Consider the following 15226-nt stretch of genomic DNA (forward strand, 5'->3'; position numbering starts at 1 on the left):
ATGGCACGCCACTGCTACATTGTGTCTAACTGCATAATACACTGTACTGAACTTCTGTCAAATTTAAAAAATTTAAAAAGTAGGGGTGGTCAACAATATGAAAATTGTACATCGATATCGTGCATGTATTTCGATAGATATCGAAGTCTTCCAAAACACTGAATAATATAATAACACAATTGTAATATCAAACATATATAAACAGACATTAACCCTTTGTGGTCCTATATCGGACCAGGTCCGACATTACAATTTTCCCTTTCCAGTCCGATGTTGTACCCTGTCCGACATCATCAAAAAGACGTAAAACACAGGTCTCTAGTCGTTTTTTCTCTGGAAAAAGCTGAGAAAACCATTCAATGACCGAGGGACGGATCCGCAATACACATAGCCCCGGCACCACAGAGATAATACGGCTGTAAACAAACAAGATAGCTGCTTCTGCATCCAGCACTCAAGGAATATCACAGACATTTGCAGAGCTTTTTGAGATGTTAGAGTAATAAAATAATAACTTGGATCGCATTATTGAGGAGTTTGGTGATAAAACGAGTGATCAGGAGATGATTTATCAGTATGGACGACTATGAAGAGGTATGTGAAAAATATGAACATAAGAAAAAACATAAGAAAGTTTACAATAGAGAGGAGGCCATTCAACCCATCTTGCTCGTTTGGTTGTTAGTAGCTTATTGATCCCAGAATCTCATCAAGCAGCTTCTTGAAGGATCACAGGGTGTCAGCTTCAACAACATTACTGGGGAGTTGGTTCTCTGTGTAAAAAAGTGCCTCCAATTCTCTGTTCTGAATGCTCCTTTATCGAATCTCCATTTGTGACCCTGGTCCTTGTTTCTTTTTTCAAGTCAAAAAAGTCGCCTGGGTCGACATTGTCTATACCTTTTAGGATTTTGAATGTTTGAATCAGATCGCTGCGTAGTCTTCTTTGTTCAAGACTGAATAGATTCAATTCTTTTAGCCTGTCTGCATACGACATAATTCTGGTTGCTCTTTGCACTCTTTCTAGAGCAGCAATATCATTTTTGTAATGAGGTGACCAGAACTGAACATAATATTCTAGGTGAGGTCTTACTAATGCATTATAAAGTTTTAACATTACTTCCCTTGATTTAAATTCAACACTTCTCACAATATATCCGAGCATCTTGTTGGCCTTTTTTATAGCTTCCCCACATTGTCTAGATGAAGACATTTCTGAGTCAACATAAACTCCTAGGTCTTTTTCATAGTTCCCTTCTTCAATTTCACTATCTCCCATATGATATTTATAATGCACATTTTTATTGCCTGCATGCAATACTTTACACTTTTCTCTATTAAATTTCATTTGCCATGTGTCTGCCCAGTTCTGAATGCTGTCTAGATCATTTTGAATGACCTTTGCTGCTTCAACAGTGTTTGCCACTGATCCTATTTTTGTGTCGTCTGCAAATTTAACGAGTTTGCTTACTATACCAGAATCTAAATCATTAATGTAGATTAGGAATAGCAGAGGACCTAATACTGATCCCTGTGGTACACCACTGGTTACCTCACTCCATTTTGAGGTTTCTCCTCTAATCAGTACTTTCTGTTTTCTACCTGTTAACCAATCCCTAATCCATGTGCATGCATTTCCTTGAATCCCTACTGCGTTCAGTTTGAGAAGTCATCTTTCATGCGGGAATTTGTCAAAAGCTTTCTGGAAATCTAAATAAACCATGTTGTATGCTTTGCAAATTATCCATTTTCAATGTTGCATCCTCCAAAAAGTCAAGTAGGTTAGTTAGACACGATCTCCCTTTCCTAAAACCATGCTGGCTGTCTCCCAGGATATTGTTACCATATAGGTAATTTTCCATTTTGGATCTCATTATAGTTTCCATAAGTTTACATATAATAGAAGTCAGGCTTATTGGTCTGTAGTTACCTGGTTTGGTTTGGTCTCCCTTTTTGTGGATCGGTATTACATTTGCTATTTTCCAGTCTGTCGGTACAACCCCTGTGTCAAGAGACTGTTGCATGATCTTTTTTTTTTTTTTTTTTTTTTTTTTATAAATTTAGTCGTCGCCAATTATTTTTACCCCGGTTTTCACCCCAATTTAGCATGCCCAAATATTATCTGTATCCCCGGCTCACCGCTCGCAACCCCCCCGCCGACTCAGGAAACGGAGGCTGGAACACGCGTCCTCCGAAACGTGCTCCTTCCAAGCCGTCATTTTTCGCACTGCAGATCCACAGCAATGCTACCAGACCTATAGTGCCGGAGGACAACACAGATCTGCCCGCTCCGCTGCAGAGCCACAGGCGCCCTATCGGCCACAGGGGTCGCTGATGCGCGGTGAGCCGTGGATTCCCCTGCCGACCTAAGCCCTCCCTACCCGGGCAGCGCTCAGCCAATTGTGCGCCGCCCCCTAGGAACTCTCGGTCACGGTCAGCTGTGACATAGCCTGGATTCAAACCAGCGATCTCCAGGCTATAGGGCACATCCTGCGAGGAGCGCCTTTACTGGATGCGCCACTCGGGAGCCCTGTTGCATGATCTTGGTTAGCGGTTTGTAAATAACTTCTTTTGTTTCTTTGAGTACTATTGGGAGGATCTCATCCGGCCCAGGGGATTTGTTTATTTTAAGAGCTCCTAGTCCCTTTAACACTTCTGCCTCTATTATGCTAAAGTTATTTAAAACTGGATAGGAACAGGTCGACATGTGGGGCATGTTGTCCGTGTCCTCCTTTGTAAAAACCTGTGAAAAGTAATCATTTAATATATTTGCTATTTTTTTTATGATTTTGCCATTTGTGTCTCTTAGACATTTAACCTCCTCTTTGAATGTTCTCTTGCTGTTATAATATTGGAAAAACATTTTAGAATTAGTTTTAGCCCTCTTAGCAATATTGATTTCTATCTCTCTCTTGGCCTTTCTAACTTCCTTTTTGACTTGTGTTTGCAGTTCCAAGTACTCTTTCTGTGTACTTTGTTTTTGGTCCCTTTTAAACGCTCTGTAAAGTGCCTTTTTTCGCTGAATATTTTTTTTAATTGATCTATTAAACCATTTTGGCCATTTTGTTTTAGATTTAGATTTGTAAAAAACAGCCATCCTTTTTCTGTGGATGTTTTCTCTATTTTACTCCAATCTACTTCTGTTAGTCTCCGTTTCATACCTTCATAGTTTGCTTTTCTAAAATTGTAAACCTTAGCTTTAAATTACTTTTGGGGTTTTAAAAAATACTTCAAATGAGACCATGTTGTGGTCTGAGTTTGCCAATGGCTTTCTGACCTCTGTTTTTTATTCTGTTTTCATTATTTGAAAAGACTAAATCAAGGCCTGCCTCCCCTCTAGTCGCTGCCTTGACAAATTGTGTTAGGAAGCAGTCATTTGTCATTTCCACCATTTCAATTTCGTCCGTCGTGCCCCCCATCGGGTTTTCGCATTTTATATGGGGGAAGTTGAAATCCCCCATTAGTATGGCTTCTCCTTTTCTACATGCATTTTGAATGTAATTGTATAACAGATTATTTTGCTCAGCGTCTGAATTTGGCTGTCTATAGCATGCTCCTATTATTATGCCCTTTGAATTTGTGTCCATTATTCTGACCCATATTGATTCTGCATTGTTTTCTTTGTCCAGATTTAACACCTGGGCTTCAAAACTATTTCTTATGTATAGCGCTACCCCTCCGCCTCTTCTGTCCTGCCTGTCTTTCCTATATAGTGTGTACCAACTAATATTATATTCATCTCCATCACTCTCAGACAACCAAGTTTCTGTAACACCTATCACATCGTAGTTACTTGTTAGTGCAGTAGCTTCAAGTTCTAACATTTTCTTTCTGAGACTTCTAGTATTAAGATAAATACATTTAATAGTTGTCTTTCCTGAGTTGTTGCCCGTGTTTTGATGTGGTCTCCCTTCTGTTTGTTTTCTCCCCCCTTCCTTTCTAGTTTAAATGCTTCTGGACCTCCTGCGTGTGGTGTGTTAATGTTGGTGTATTGTAGTTGGTACACGGGATATAATGTGGGTAATGAGCACAAGTGTTTAAAATGTATAATTGTATTTAGGCACAGGGATTGCACTTCACGTGCATTTAAAGTCTTTACTAGTATGTGAGCACGGGGTTGCACAAATAAGTTCACGTGCTGGGATTCAAGTGAATAATGAATTAGTAATTGAATCCCGGCACAACAGTATATATATATATATATATATATATATATATATATATATATATATATATATATACACATACATACATACATACAATGCCTTGCAGAAGTATTCAGACCCCTGACCAATTCTCTCATATTACTGAATTACAAATGGTACATTGAAATTTGGTTCTGTTTGATATTTTATTTTAAAACACTGAAACTCAAAATCAATTTTTGTAAGGTGACATTGGTTTTATGTTGGGAAATATTTTTAAGAAAAATAAAAAAATGAAATATCTTGCTTGCATAAATATTCAACCCCCACACATTAATATTTGGTAGAGCCACCTTTCGCTGCAATAACAGCTTTAAGTCTTTTGGGGTAAGTATGTACCAGCTTGCACACAGTGTCGGAGTGATTTTGGCCCATTCTTCTTGGCAGATTTGCTCCAGGTTGTTCAGGTTGGTTGGACGACGCTTGTGGACCGCAATTTTCAAATAGTGCCACAGATTCTCAATGGGATTGAGATCAGGACTTTGACTGGGCCACTGTAGGACATTCACCTTTTTGTTCTTGAGCCACTCCAATGTTGCTTTGGCCTTGTGCTTGGGATCATTGTCCTGCTGAAAGGTGAATTTCCTCCTAAGCTTCAGTTTTTTAGCAGACTGAAGCAGGTTCTCTTGCAGTATTTCCCTGTATTTTGCTCCATCCATTCTTCCTTCAATTTTAGCAAGATGCCCAGTCCCTGCTGATGAGAAGCATCCCCACAGCATGATGCTGCCACCACCACCATACTTCACTGTAGGGATGGTGTGTCTTGAGGCATGGGCAGTGTTAGGTTTGCGCCACACATAGCGCTTTGAGTTTTGGCCAAAAAGCTCTATCTTGGTCTCATCTGACCACAAAACCTTTTCCCACATTGCAGCTGGGTCACTCTCATGCTTTCTGGCAAACTCCAGACGTGCTTTCAGATGGTACTTTTTGAGTAACGGCTTCTTTCTTGCCACCCTCCCATACAGGCCAGTGTTATGCAGAGCTCTTGATATGGTTGACTGGTGCACCATTACTCCACTCCCAGCCACTGAACTCTGTAGCTCCTTCAAAGTGATTGTTGGCCTCTCTGTGGCTTCTCTCACAAGTCTCCTTCTTGTTTGAGTTTTGAGGGACGGCCTTTTCTTGGCAGTGCCTGGGTGGTGTGATGCAGCTTCCACTTCCTGATTATTGATCCAACTGTGCTCACTGGGATATCCAAAAACTTGGATATTATTTTGTACCCTTTCCCTAATCTATGCATTTGTATTACTTTATCTCTAACTTCTGCAGAATGCTCTTTGGTCTTCATTTTCCTTCAGATTCACAGCCTAACCAATGATCCTTCAACAGTGGGGTTTTTATCCAGAAAATGTGACAGCAACTTTAATGGGTCACAGGTGGAGGCCAATGGTAAGGTAATTGTGTCCTCGTTAGGGCAATTTCTTTCATCGGTGTAAACTGGGAGCTTCCACGGCACAGGTGTTGAATACTTATGCAAGCAAGATATTTCAGTTTTTTATTTTTCTTAAAAATTTTTCCCAACATAAAACCAATGTCACCTTACAATAATTGATTTTGAGTTTCAGTGTTTTAAAATAAAATATCAAACAGAACCAAATTTCAATGTACCATTGATAATTCAGTAATATGAGAGAATTGGTCAGGGGTCTGAATACTTTTGCAAGGCACTGTATATATAGATGTATGTTTCACTCACTCAGGGTTGGGTGTTTGGTGAGTAGAGAACGGAAGACAGAAGGAGAGTAAAGTAAACTAAAAGAATAATTGTTATTTGTTTTGACTCATTGTGTTCGTTTGCCTGCTAGTGTACTATTCCTTTAACCCTTTGCGGTCCATTTATTAATCGCGCGTCAGGTACGTCAGGTCTAATTAATTTTCACACGCGCAGTTAATTTTAGACGCGCTGTTTAAAAGTATTTTTTTCCACAGTCAAACGGGTTTAAATGGCCCTGCATATCAACAAAGCACTCACTAGGCATCTCCAGCCCCGCCCCACCCTTTCGTTCGCTATCGCTTTCACCTATGTAAGAAATAAATAATAATAATAGTCGTACATACCGATCGATCATCTCCTGATCACTCGTTTTATCACCAAACTCCTCAATAATGCGATCCAAGTCATTATTTTATTACTATAACATCTCAAAAAAGCTCTGCAAATGTCTGTGTTTTCTGCGCTGATTCAGTCAGCCAACTTGTTTACTTACAACCCGCCCAGTTATCTGATACCAGATACCATGTATGACTATTCATGAGATACGCCTTTTTTTTTTTTTTTTTTTTTTCGACTTGTCTCGGCTCCTGTCGCTCCCACTCGGCAACTGAATGGTTTTCTCGGCTTTTTCCGGAGAAAAAACAACTAGACACCTGTTTATTGCGTTGCTATAATGATGTCGGACCCAGTCCGACAAAGGACCTGTGAGGAATAATTGCAATGTCAGACCCAGTCCGACAATGGACCGCAAAGGGTTAAGTGTTAGTCTGTTTTGTTTGTCTATTTATTTTGGCCGCAAGTGCTGTTTTTGTTTAAAACCTTTTTATTTTGTTCATTATTAAACCGCGCAACAGCGCAATTCACTTCACTGTGTGTTTCTTCCGGGTCTGACGTCACCAGTACAGCCTTCTTGTCACTGTATGGTGCTTGCCTACCAGACTAACAATGATGAGTGATTGGTATGCATAGGGTTTGTTGTATCGTAATATAAAATAAACTTGATTATACTGCGTTTGTATTTTAAGCAGTATTTGCAATAAAAAGTATGTCTTTTTAAATCCCATGATAATCGCAATATGGAAATTATTATCGATATCATATCAAAATATCGACATTGGTGCCCACCCCTAAAAAAAAAAATGCAGTTTGGTTTTTCAGTTTTAAAACTTTCATTTTGGTTTTTCAAAACAGATTGGACGTTAAAAACAGCTGAATGAATTGATAAAAAACTGATCAGAACCAACTTGCATATCTAATTTGTTAATGCTGAAATACACACTCACCATATAAATACACTGTAAACCCCTGAGAAATATAGTTCCTCAGTGTATGTGTGTGGAGCTTCTTACCTTTCCTCACCCCTGGAAGACTAAGAGTTACTGCATCCCCATCACCTGCACCTTCATCAATGAGAGCCAAACTTCCAAACTCTGTCATCTTTCTCCGGTCCAGGTACTCCTACAACACAAAGAAGTTAAAACATATGTGACAACAATTTAAAAGACAGCATCTCAAAACCAGTAGTCTACCATTATATGACCAAAGACTAAACTAATGTTCCTGTAAACTGTTTAACTTTACATGATCAAACCAAGGAAATCATAGGCAAAATATTTCCTAACAGTAAGGCATAGGCATTGAAAACTTTCTTTAACCTAAAGCTGTACCAGGTATCATGTTTTAAAACTGTAAATGTGAGACCTACGTAGCTAATGGAAGTGAAAAACAGGTACCAGTAATGTTTATAGATTGTTTGTTAGCTACAATCACTTATCAAAATGTAATCTACTAATCAAACAATACAGAAAATAGGAGGCACTTTTTTACACAGAGAATTGTGAGGGTCTGGAACCAACTCCCCAGTAATGTTGTTGAAGCTGACACCCTGGGGTCCTTCAAGAAGCTGCTTGATGAGATTCTGGGATCAATAAGCTACTAACAACCAAACGAGCAAGATGGGCTGAATGGCCTCCTCTCTATTGTAAACTTTCTTATGTTCTTATCATGGATATGGCCAGTGATTAAAACAAGGCTGCAGTGAATTGGTTAATTTCTACTAGAAAACACTCATAATGGAATCATATGATACAACTATGTATGGAATATGAAGAAAATATTTGTGTGCTGTTTCTATCATTACTCATGACCTCAATGTGGCAACCATATTATTATTTCATATTGCGTCACATGTCAGGGTCACTTACATTAAGGCTGCAGTGTTTATAAAAAAAACCTGCAAATAAGAAATCAATATCTCAGTCTATAAAATATTAGATTTTTACAGTTCAAATGTAGAGAGAGAGAGAGAGAGAGAGAGAGAGAGAGAGAGAGAGAGAGAGAGAAACATTTTTAGTATCTCTAAAACTCACCTCCATTGCATCCAAAGAATGATTGCAGGAAATTTCAAATTTCTTCATGAGAATCTGTTCTCTAACATTGTAAATACAGACAAACTTTGACTGACCACCTGCCAGGATAGACTGTCCATCAGCTGAATAACACAAAGATGTGAAGGACCTGACCCAAACAAAACACATAGTTATTTTGTGACACTAATATCAACTTTTCCAAACAATAAGTAATTTGTTTTTTCATTCCAGCTACATTTACCAAAAAAAAAAAAAAAAAAAGATTTCTACTTGAAATAATAATGCCTATTTTTTTATTTTTTCTGGGAACCTTTTAACAGATTTCTTCGGAGGATGGAGATAATAGGGAAAATAACTAAAGAAAACACACATCACAAGTTAACTTACTTTCCCTTGGCTGCCTGCTTAGCAGTGATTTTGTCTACTTCCTTCCTGCCCATTTGCAGGTCATGCCTTCCGACTATGGAGCCTGTTTGCACTGCATTCTGGGGGTCCCAGAACGAGATCTCTCCATCAAGTGTGGCCACAGCGAGCTCCTTCCCATCAGCACGGTATGTCACTGCCAAAGCTACAAGATAATTAAAAAATATTTACTGCTTACATTTATCAAAAATTAACTGTACCTGTAATTTCTCAGAACAGTATATCCTTTTTTAAAAAAAAGCAAATGCAATGTGTTGCCTTCATTTAAACTGCTGTAAAGTGCTGCAAAATCCAGGACTTGTTTATACTAGTAAGTGTGCTTGAAAAGGAGCTGCAGGAAATGAGACAGCAACAGGAGCATGAGGGGCTGGCACACCCACAATTCATGGAAGTCTGCACCCCTAGCAGATGGACAGCCACCAGGGAGATGGAAGAGGGTCGAAACAGCTGGGTTCAGATTGGCAGAAGCAGGGAAAAAAAGAAACTTCGTCAAGCACAACCACCAGAAATCCAAACATCCAACAAATTTGAGCCACTTCAAAATTTAGATGACCAAAACCAACATCAAGAGAACGAAAGGAACAACATCTAGGACCCTATAAACTGCACAAATATCATATGGGAGATACTGAAATTGAAGAAGGGAACTATGAAAAAGACCTAGGAGTTTATGTTGACTCAGAAATGTCTTCATCTAGACAATGTGGGGAAGCTATAAAAAAGGCCAACAAGATGCTCGGATATATTGTGAGAAGTGTTGAATTTAAATCAAGGGAAGTAATGTTAAAACTTTATAATGCATTAGTAAGACCTCACCTAGAATATTATGTTCAGTTCTGGTCACCTCGTTACAAAAATGATATTGCTGCTCTAGAAAGAGTGCAAAGAAGAGCAACCAGAATTATCCCGGGTTTAAAAGGCATGTTGTATGCAGACAGGCTAAAAGAATTGAATCTATTCAGTCTTGAACAAAGAAGACTACGCGGCGATCTGATTCAAACATTCAAAATCCTAAAAGGTATAGACAATGCCGACCCAGGCGACTTTTTTGACCTGAAAAAAGAAACAAGGACCAGGGGTCACAAATGGGTAGAGACAAGGGGCATTCAGAAAGGGGCATTCAGAACAGAAAATAGGAGGCACTTTTTTACACAGAGAATTGTGAGGGTCTGGAACCAACTCCCCAGTAATGTTGTTGAAGCTGACACCATGGGATCCTTCAAGAAGCTGCTTGATGAGATTTTGGGATCAATACGCTACTAACAATCAAACGAGCAAGATGGGCTGAATGGCCTCCTCTCGTTTGTAAACTTTCTTATGTTCTTCTTCTGTTCTTAATACAAAAAACTTCAGAGCATATTTGCACTGGTGCACGGCTAAATCTGAAAATTAAAGTATTTCAATAAAGCAACAGGATTTGAATAAATTCTAACAGGTATGCAAACTAAGCACCACTGTGAGATCAGGGTTCGACATTAACCACGGCTCGGGGCCAGTAGAGATCACAGGAAAACGGGACAATGTGCCAAAAAGCTGAAAACACAAATTTACAAACCCATTTTTTAAAACAAAACTCCCCCCTCCAATAACGGCGTAATTGAACTCATCTGAACTTCCCCCCCCGCACGTCATATTTGTTGTACAGTCAGAATCTGAGACTACATGAAGTGCTGTTGGTAAGACTCGTTCCTCGACATGGCAAATACAACTGAGCAACCAACTCCACCAGGAAGCCGAAAGGAAAGCACTGAAATCCATATTATTATTATTATTATTATTATTATTATTATTATTAATTTCTTAGCAGATGCCCTTATCCAGGGCGACTTACAATTGTTACAAGATATCACATTATACATTATACAGATATCACATTATTTTTACATGCAATTACCCATTTATACAGTTGGGTTTTTACTGGAGCAATCTAGGTGAAGTACCTTGTTCAAGGGTACAGCAGCAGTGTCCCCCACTGGGGAATGAACCCATGACCCTCCGGTCAGGAGTCCAGAGCCCTAACCACTACTCCACACTGCTGCCCTAATTATGAAAAAAAATGAACACGAAAATTTAAAGCGGACTGTAAGAAAGACTTAATCTGGCTTCAATAGGTCATGTTCTGCTTCAGTTTCACAGACTTGCAGATAAAACAGCTTTTTTTGTTGGGAATTCAACATTTAGTTTACATCATATCCAGTCTCACAGTAATAATTCACAAGATAGCAGGTGGTCTGCTGTGACTGCAGCAAAAAAAGTTGCACCGATGGATACCCAGATATGCCGCATTGAAGCTGGACAATCGAATTGTCAAACTTTTTGATTTGGGATATTATTATTATTATTATTTATTTCTTAGCAGACGCCCTTATCCAGGGCGACTTACAATTGTTACAAGATATCACATTATACATTATTTCACATTATACAGATATCATATTATTTTTACATACAATTCCCCATTTATACAGTTGGGTTTTTACTGGAGCAATCTAGGTAAAGTACCTTACTCAAGGGTACAACAGCAGTGTCCCCCACTGGGGATTGAACCCACAACCCTCTGGTCAAGAGTCCAGAGCACTAACCACTGCTCCACACTGCTGCTGTGAAAATGCTGTTCACAATCTTTACTGGACTTGCTAGTATCAACAGAAGATTGGTGCTGATTTGGGAGAGGCTACACAAGCAACAATGCTCTGAGAAGGTTGTTATTATTTTTATTATGATTATTGTTTTAATAGTGTTTATTATTGGAAGCCTCCACTCTGAGATGCTGGGAACTCTCCATGAGAGGAGATCCGTCGCCCAGTTTGTCTACCCAGGCAGGTGTACTACCCGTAGGTGAGAGGAGTTTCTCATGCGCCCAGGGCAAAAGCTCGCAGCCCACACGATGGAGACTGGGCAACCTGAGGCCGGCCCTGGTGGTTGATGAAAGCCACCACTGTCGTGTTGTCTGTACGGACAAACACATGTCTCCCTCGAACCTCCTGCAAAAAAATCTGTAAGGCTAGATAAACTGCGTGCAGCTCTAAAACACTGATGTGGAGACCCTGCCAAGGGGGGGTGCCACACACATTGCGCACCCCTGCCATTCCACACAGCGCCCCCAGCCCAGGCTGGATGCGCCCATGGTGACAACCTCTCTTCTGGTGACACTGCCCAGCACTACGCCAAGGCGTAGATGGGCAGGCTGTTTCCACCAAGACACTGTCAATAAGCAGTCGCGGTTCAATGCAGGCTGAAAAACCCTGTTGTTGAATCAGGCCTGCAGAGGGCAAATTCGCACGACACCCAAAGGAAGGGTCTATTCTCTGCACACTGCCGTCCGACAGAGTGGACAGCATGGACCTGGAGTCCAAGCACACTCCTAGATAGGAGGCTGTCTGAGAAGGCATGAGCTGGCTCTTCGCATGATTCACCGTAAGGCCCAAGCGAAGGTGGCCGGTGACAAGTTCCGTGTGGGCCTCTGTGCTGGAGACTGAGCACTCTGATGCCTTGAGTCTTAATGATGCCAGGATAGCGCCCATGCACTTCGAAAAGGCACAGGGAGCTAGAGAGGCCAAACGGCAAGACACAGAAATCATATGCTGTTCCCTGAAAGGCAAATCGCTGGTACTTCCTGTGCGCTGGTTTTATGGGGATGTGGCAATAGGCATCTTTGAGGTCCACCATGGTGAACCAGTCGCCTGGCCTGATTGACTGCAACAGCTGATGCATCATCAACATTTTGAACCTCCTTCGGTTCAGATACAGGTTGACCTCTCCGAGGTCGTGGACTGGTCTGAGGCCACCATACTGCTTGGGAACTAGGAAGTAGCTGGAGTAGAACCGTTCCTCCAACTGGAGGGGGTCTATCATGCGAATAGCCCGTTTTTGCAGCAGAGCTGTTAACACCTGAGACACCACCACGACGTCTTGCCCCAAAAGGGAGGGGGATCGTGCTTGAATTGCAGAGAGTAGCCAGTTTGAACGGTAGTAAGCACCCAGATGTCGATGGTAAACTGACACCACTACTCCAGATGGCGCCCTTTCAGTGCAGCCGGTTCCTGCCTAGAGCCTGCCTGTTCAGTTTTGATAATTGGAGCAGGATCTTGTTAACCAGCCGCAGCTCATCCAGCTGTTCTGATGAGGGCCTGTGACTCTAAAGGTTGTGCAACAAAATATTAGGTTAGCGGTCCCATCATTTTTGTCCATGCCATTTTCATTCGTTTTATTATTTACAATATTATGTTGAATAAAAAATCAAAAGCAAAGTCTGATTTCTATTAAATATGGAATAAACAATGGTGGATGCCAATTACTTTTGTCAGTTTCAAGTTATTTCAGAGAAAATTGTGCATTCTTCGTTTTTTGTGGAGGGGTACCAACAAATTTGAGCACGTCTGTATAAAAAATATTTCTCCACAGAAAACAGTAATAACACAATTACAGTTCACAAAACAAATGTATCATAATTTAAAATGAGAATTTAATTTAACTCCAGCCAGAGCTATGCAGTCTGGGGGGAGAGCACAAAGTCAGCCGACTTATGTTGCTTGATCCCTGGGAAGGAGTGACTCAAGCCGCTGGCTTCATGTGGTGCAGAAGGTCACTGCGGGACACAACAAGCAGGCAGCTGTAGTGAACAATATACATGTAATTAGGAAAAACTATTACAGTGTTAATGTACTATTGCATAAATTATGTAAAACAATAATTTGCAAAAAATTACAGGTTATAAGCAACAAGTACTTATCTGATACCAGGCTCTCCTGTCAGGTCAGTCTTGAAGGAAAAATGGCGCTGAGATCTGTGAGCGTAGTCCCTTTATGCTTGGATATATTTTATTCAGGTTTCTGGGTCTTTAGGAGGTAAATACCCATTTGGTGGTAATAATAATAATAATAAATAATAATAATAATAATAATAATAATAATAATAATAATAATAATAATAATAATAATAATAATACTAGGACTACTACTACAAATTCAACACGTGCAGCTTCTACAAACTTCTTTTGGATATAACAATGAAAATGAATCACTTAATTAAATTACGAATCGTTAAATGACATTGCTGTTTTCTCAAGTCCATTGTAAAATGTCAACTCATAATATCCAGGAATATAACTAGCAAACCTCTGTTTATTAACAAAGCACTTCACTTGCCACACATTTTTACAGCTTGTTTTCTGTGTACATAACTTAAGTTAATAACAGCACCTGTTATTAACTTATTAAGTTATGCAAAGAAGAGCAACCAGAATTATCCCCGGTTTAAAAGGCATGTCGTATGCAGACAGGCTAAAAGAATTGAATCTATTCAGTCTTGAACAAAGAAGACTACGCGGTGATCTGATTCAAACATTAAAATCCTAAAAGGTACAGACTTTTTTGACCTGAAAAAAGAAATAAGGACCAGGGGTCACAAATGGAGATTAGATAAAGGGGCATTCAGAACAAATTAGGAGGCACTTTTTTACACAGAGAATTGTGAGGGTCTGGAACCAACTCCCCAGTAATGTTGTTGAAGCTGACACCCTGGGATCCTTCAAGAAGCTCCTTGATGAGATTCTGGGATCAATAAGCTACTAAGAACCAAACAAGCAAGATGGGCTGAATGGCCTCCTCTCGTTTGTAAACTTTCTTATGTACTTATGTTCTTATGTTTATTTTGAGCGATCATGTAACGTGGATCTGGAAGATGGAAGCCTGAACTGAAGGCAAATTAAATATAGTGCGATTTGATTCGCTGCTGGCTGCTCCGAAAAAGCAAACTAAATGTAATGTTGAATTTCATTAGCTGGCTGCGATGTAATGCTTTGTCGTTGACCACTGGGGTGTAAGCCATGGGAAGAGTGCTTTTTTCAAATGATTATGTTTGAAAACAATGGAAAGAAACAGAGAGAACAGTTTCAAAGGGATAGTATCGAAATAGAGGAGGCTATGTATGAAAAGGACTATGGGGTAGTAGTGGATGAATCTAGCCAACTAGGTGTGGAGAAGCTATAAAAAAGGCAAACAGAATGTTAGGTTATACAGCCAAGATAGTTGAATTCAAATCAAGAGAAATAATATTAAAAGTATGCAATGCACCGGTATGACCACACCTAGAAGAGTGTGTCCAATTCTGGTCCCCATATAATAAGAAAAACATTGAGGCATTGGAGAGAGTACAGAGGAGAGCAACACGATTAATTCTAGGATTGAAGGGTATGTCATATGAAGAAAGACAAAGAGCTGAATCTGTATAGCCTAGAAAGGAGGAGAGCCAGAGGTGACATAATAGAGGTATTTAAAATTAGGAAGAGAATGAGGAACCAGGTTTCTCAGCTCTACTCTTTCTAGTGCTGCTCCTCCCCCCTCATGGCACACAGCCCCAGGAGGAGGGTCCAGCCTCACTCATTGGTGATGCTGAACACCGCACAGACGTGGAGGAATGCTACTTTGAGTGACGTGCTACCCGATTATCCAGCATACGCTTGGTGAAGGGAGCACACAAATCACAGTGACATCAGTCAAGGCCCTATGTGCATGCTG

General features: G+C 40.1%; 1 protein-coding gene across 1 annotated transcript in view; it reads right to left on the reverse strand.

Annotated features, from left to right (window-relative positions):
- pwp2h (PWP2 small subunit processome component) overlaps positions 1-15226 on the reverse strand; it is a 104728-nt gene that overhangs the window by 21963 nt on the left and 67539 nt on the right. The window contains exons 14-16 of the mRNA XM_034010878.3: positions 8673-8853; positions 8286-8433; positions 7266-7374 (exon numbers count right to left, since the gene is read on the reverse strand). Coding sequence (XP_033866769.3) covers positions 7266-7374; positions 8286-8433; positions 8673-8853 — 438 coding nt within the window. The remainder of the gene's footprint in view (positions 1-7265; positions 7375-8285; positions 8434-8672; positions 8854-15226) is intronic.

The sequence above is a fragment of the Acipenser ruthenus genome, chromosome 8 (assembly GCF_902713425.1).
Source record: "Acipenser ruthenus chromosome 8, fAciRut3.2 maternal haplotype, whole genome shotgun sequence".
Lineage (NCBI taxonomy): Eukaryota > Metazoa > Chordata > Actinopteri > Acipenseriformes > Acipenseridae > Acipenser > Acipenser ruthenus.